General features: G+C 38.5%; 1 protein-coding gene across 1 annotated transcript in view; it reads left to right on the forward strand.

Moving 5' to 3' along the window:
• CMTM8 (CKLF like MARVEL transmembrane domain containing 8) overlaps positions 1-3,569 on the forward strand; it is a 35,999-nt gene extending 32,430 nt beyond the window's left edge. Inside the window, exons 3-4 of the mRNA XM_035318553.1 lie at positions 162-278; positions 3,011-3,569. Coding sequence (XP_035174444.1) covers positions 162-278; positions 3,011-3,094 — 201 coding nt within the window. The 3' untranslated portion in view covers positions 3,095-3,569. The remainder of the gene's footprint in view (positions 1-161; positions 279-3,010) is intronic.
• The last annotated feature ends 263 nt before the right edge of the window (positions 3,570-3,832 follow it).

The following is a 3,832-nucleotide window of genomic DNA, read 5'->3' on the forward strand; positions in this document are numbered from 1 at the left end:
GTAAAATCATTGAGAAACACATTTTGTGCGTACATCACATGTGCATGTTATGTTTCAGAGGAGAGCTTTGTAATGTCTCAACAGAAAATGGCAACAAATGCTTTGTCATATGAATTGCTAATTTTTTGTTGTTGTTGTTGTTGTTGTTGTTTTTTCAACAGGGTCTGTGTTTTAATGGGAGTGCCTTCATTTTGTACCTCATTGCTGCCATTGTAGATGCATCTTCAGTTACCAAAGAACTGGACAGTCACAATTACAACAGTTGGGCAGCTTCTTCAGTGAGTTCATTTTCTGGTTCAATCAGTTCAATGCCTAAGTTATAGCAAACAAAGGCCCTCTGGAAGTGAGGGTGGAAATGCACATGTTCTGGATTTTTAAAAGCTGCAGACGCTATAAAAACTCACACACAAAATCTACAGATAGCTGTAATTTAGTTCATAGTGTTTGGAGACAACAAGAAATTCAACCAGGAGATGACTGTCACATCTGAAAAAGGCTGTCATGCTTTTGGGGTCATACTGCTTTCCCTTCCTTGCCCCAGTTTATTACTAGCTTTCTGCAGAAGTTAGAGTGCGTACATCAGAGTAGACAAATTGGGTGAGCACCAGGTTTGCTTAGTGCATTTATACAACTTCAAAAGCAGTTTAAACTAACTCAGCTGACTTTGTACCGATGTGGCTAAGGTACATTTAGCTTTTTGTAGGCTGAGCCATACACAGAGCACCTGTGGGAAGGCCCTGAAGTGATATTGTCATTTCTACAGCGATCTTCCTGTTCCAGCCTCACCTTTTGATAATCCTTCTTCTGAGCTGGGTGGGCAATGATTGAAAAATCACATAACTCCCAAGTGTTTTAAAGTGGATGCAAATCATTAGTGTCTGACATTACTGTCTTACTACTTAGACTGGGGAATCCAAAGCTGTCAATGTGGGTAAAACACAACTTAGATATATAAGCTCTTCTATATATAAGAGCTGTGTCACTTAATGAGTAGGTGAAGATACTCTCTAGCTAAGTTAAGGGAGTTGCTGAAGAACTTTTTGCAGGTTTTGGCAATGGTAGAGAAATTGAATTTTACAGAGTAACTCTGAATTACAGGTACCTTGCTGACAGTTAATGCATCCGCAGTTATCTTTTCTGGACTGTTCATGAATTCTGTCTTCCATCTGAAGCTTATTTTACACAGTGATGAACACAGAGACTTGAGCACCTGCTCTGTTTTTGTCTTGGGAATGGTATATCTACATCCCTGTCACTTCAGTGCTGTTCAGGTTCTTCTCCTCTTTGCAGTTGGTAATTATTGATCAGTTATTCAGCCAGTGTTGCTGATGGGAACTTGCTTGCTGCTAGATAAGCTTCCATGCTGATAAACATTTTATGCAAAATGCAACAATGCTCAGTGTCTCATGGGATATTTGGAATCTCTTCTAATACCCCCTAATAGTGTTTATCTAATGCACTGTCTAAATAAACTATTAAATGTAGATTCTTGCTCTCTGAACCCATTAAGGGTTTCGTGGATAGTTGTTTGTGATAATTTAGCAAATCATCCATCTCCTACAGTTGCTCTCTGTTGGAAATATTTTGGATGAAGCTTTTATTTCCCAAGAAACAATAGTCTTGTGAAGAACGCTACCATTTCCTATTGTAATCGATTTTTTCATTATCGTCTACAGGTTTTGCTGTCACAGATTAAATTTACATTAGATCAGACTCACCAAAAGTCCTCTATCGGAGGGCCTAGGTTTGCTGGCTGTTTACATGCCTACTAATGCCTTGCTCTCAGAACTGAAGTGCCTTTCTGAGCCCATAACGGAGGCAAGAAATGCTAGTAGAATTACAGAACATTTTTAGGCTGAAAGGGACCTCTAGAGGTCATCTGGTCCCACCTGTCCTCCTCCAAATCAGGGCTCACTTGTACCAGGCTTCTCAGGGCTTTGGCCAGTTGAGTTTTGAACATTTCCAAGGATGGATATTCCAAAACACCTCTGGGCCCCTGTTATCCTATTTGATTACTCTCACAGTGATATTTTTTTGCTAATATCTAACTGAAGTTTCCCTTTTTGTAAGTTGTGTTTGTTCCCTCTCGTCCCTATCACTGCTGACCTCCAAGAAAAGTAGTGTTAATCCTCGTTGCAGTGTCAGCTTTATTTGGTTCAGTTACCAGCACAAAAACATTCTGGCCTTATCATAAGCTATTTTGTACAACATGCAGTGATTAGCAGGAACTTAACCACTGGCAACCGAATTGGACTTTATCAGTACAACTGAAATAGTTCACAGCTGTTCTTTGGTTTCTGGGTGCATGTGCTGCAAGGACTGCAGAAGCACAACCACTGATATTCTGTCGTTCTTAAAATCCTCCAGTATAAAATAAATCTAGCCTGCTGTAGAAGTCTCACTCTGCAGTCAATTTCTGAGAAAGTAGTAATATCTCAACATGGTTGTTGTCACTGTTATTTGCACGGAGGAATACCTGTATTCATTAGTAGAGGACCACTGAAATCAGTAACCTGATTGGAACTGCCGTTTGAGAATATGCCTTGGCCTGAATTTTGAATCCAGATCTCTTCCGTAAACAAACTACCTGGATGCAAGGTGTGCCACGCTGAGGCATGGGTGGGCTTTAGGCAATTCCTGGAACACAGCAGCATTGTGTTTATTTAAAAAACAGTCCCATGGCCTATCCCTCAGTCTTTACCAGAAATTGATGTTACAAACTGCACACATAATATTGGTAGGCATCTGGTCCACAAGATCCATACTGAGGCGATATAATGTGGAGGCAAGTGTTGAAACAGTCCACGTTTTGGCTGCTTCTAGGCCCATATTTCTACATATAAGCTTACTTAGTGTTGACTGTGTTGGCAACCCAAGTACAAGGAGGACACCATTTTAGTAAATCTGGTACTTCTCCTTCTTCCAAATGCCATAACTAATTTTTCATAGAAATGAGAATGCTCTCAAATACTTTATATCTAACATATATATTTTTCCCCTCTCTCTACAGTTCTTTGCCTTCGTGGTTACCTCCTGCTATGCTGGAAATACCTATTTTAGCTTTATATCTTGGCGATCAAGAACTTTGCAGTAAATATTTTGTTAAAGTGAATTCTGTAGTATGAACTACCTTGGGGATTACACTCTTTTGATGAAAGCTTGGAAGAGGGATCGGATCTTTTCAAACATTTCTGTTAGAACTGGCAATATATTTTAACTGAGATTAAAATGGGTATTTATAATATAATATATTTAGTGACACCTAACATTGACTTTGTACTGTATAATAAAATTTCATACTGCTTCTTTTAAAATTAACATGGTATTTTTCTAGACATTGTGTAGATCTTATGACTAAACCTTTAATAAACTTCGCTGAAATGATGTGCCAATTTTGTAAATGTAACTTTTTAAATGTGACAGTTGTATTTTGATACTGGATGCTACAAATCAAAACTAAGATTGATATTGTCTAGTTATTATGTATAAAACGTGACATTGTGCAGAAGAAGAACCTTAAAAGCTTTAAAAATAAATAAATAATTGCCCCAACTTTGCATGTTTTGTAACCTGGGAGTACAGGTTTGCTTTTTTCTCTCTTTTTCAGAGGAAAGTATATGCTACTTAGAATTTTGATGATGCTGTCAGTTTACATATTTGAATAGCCTCTTTTAGTCATGAGATTGGTTCTGGAACCTATGAATGTAGGTCTGAAGCTTGCTTGAAGGAGTGGTGCGTCTGAAACGCATTATCTTAACAGGTTTCTCAAATCCAGCAGGCTCCAAGGCATAAGTCTAGACAACAGGCCTGTAATGCTCAGTGTTTAACCTAC

Source organism: Oxyura jamaicensis, chromosome 2, assembly GCF_011077185.1.
Source record: "Oxyura jamaicensis isolate SHBP4307 breed ruddy duck chromosome 2, BPBGC_Ojam_1.0, whole genome shotgun sequence".
Lineage (NCBI taxonomy): Eukaryota > Metazoa > Chordata > Aves > Anseriformes > Anatidae > Oxyura > Oxyura jamaicensis.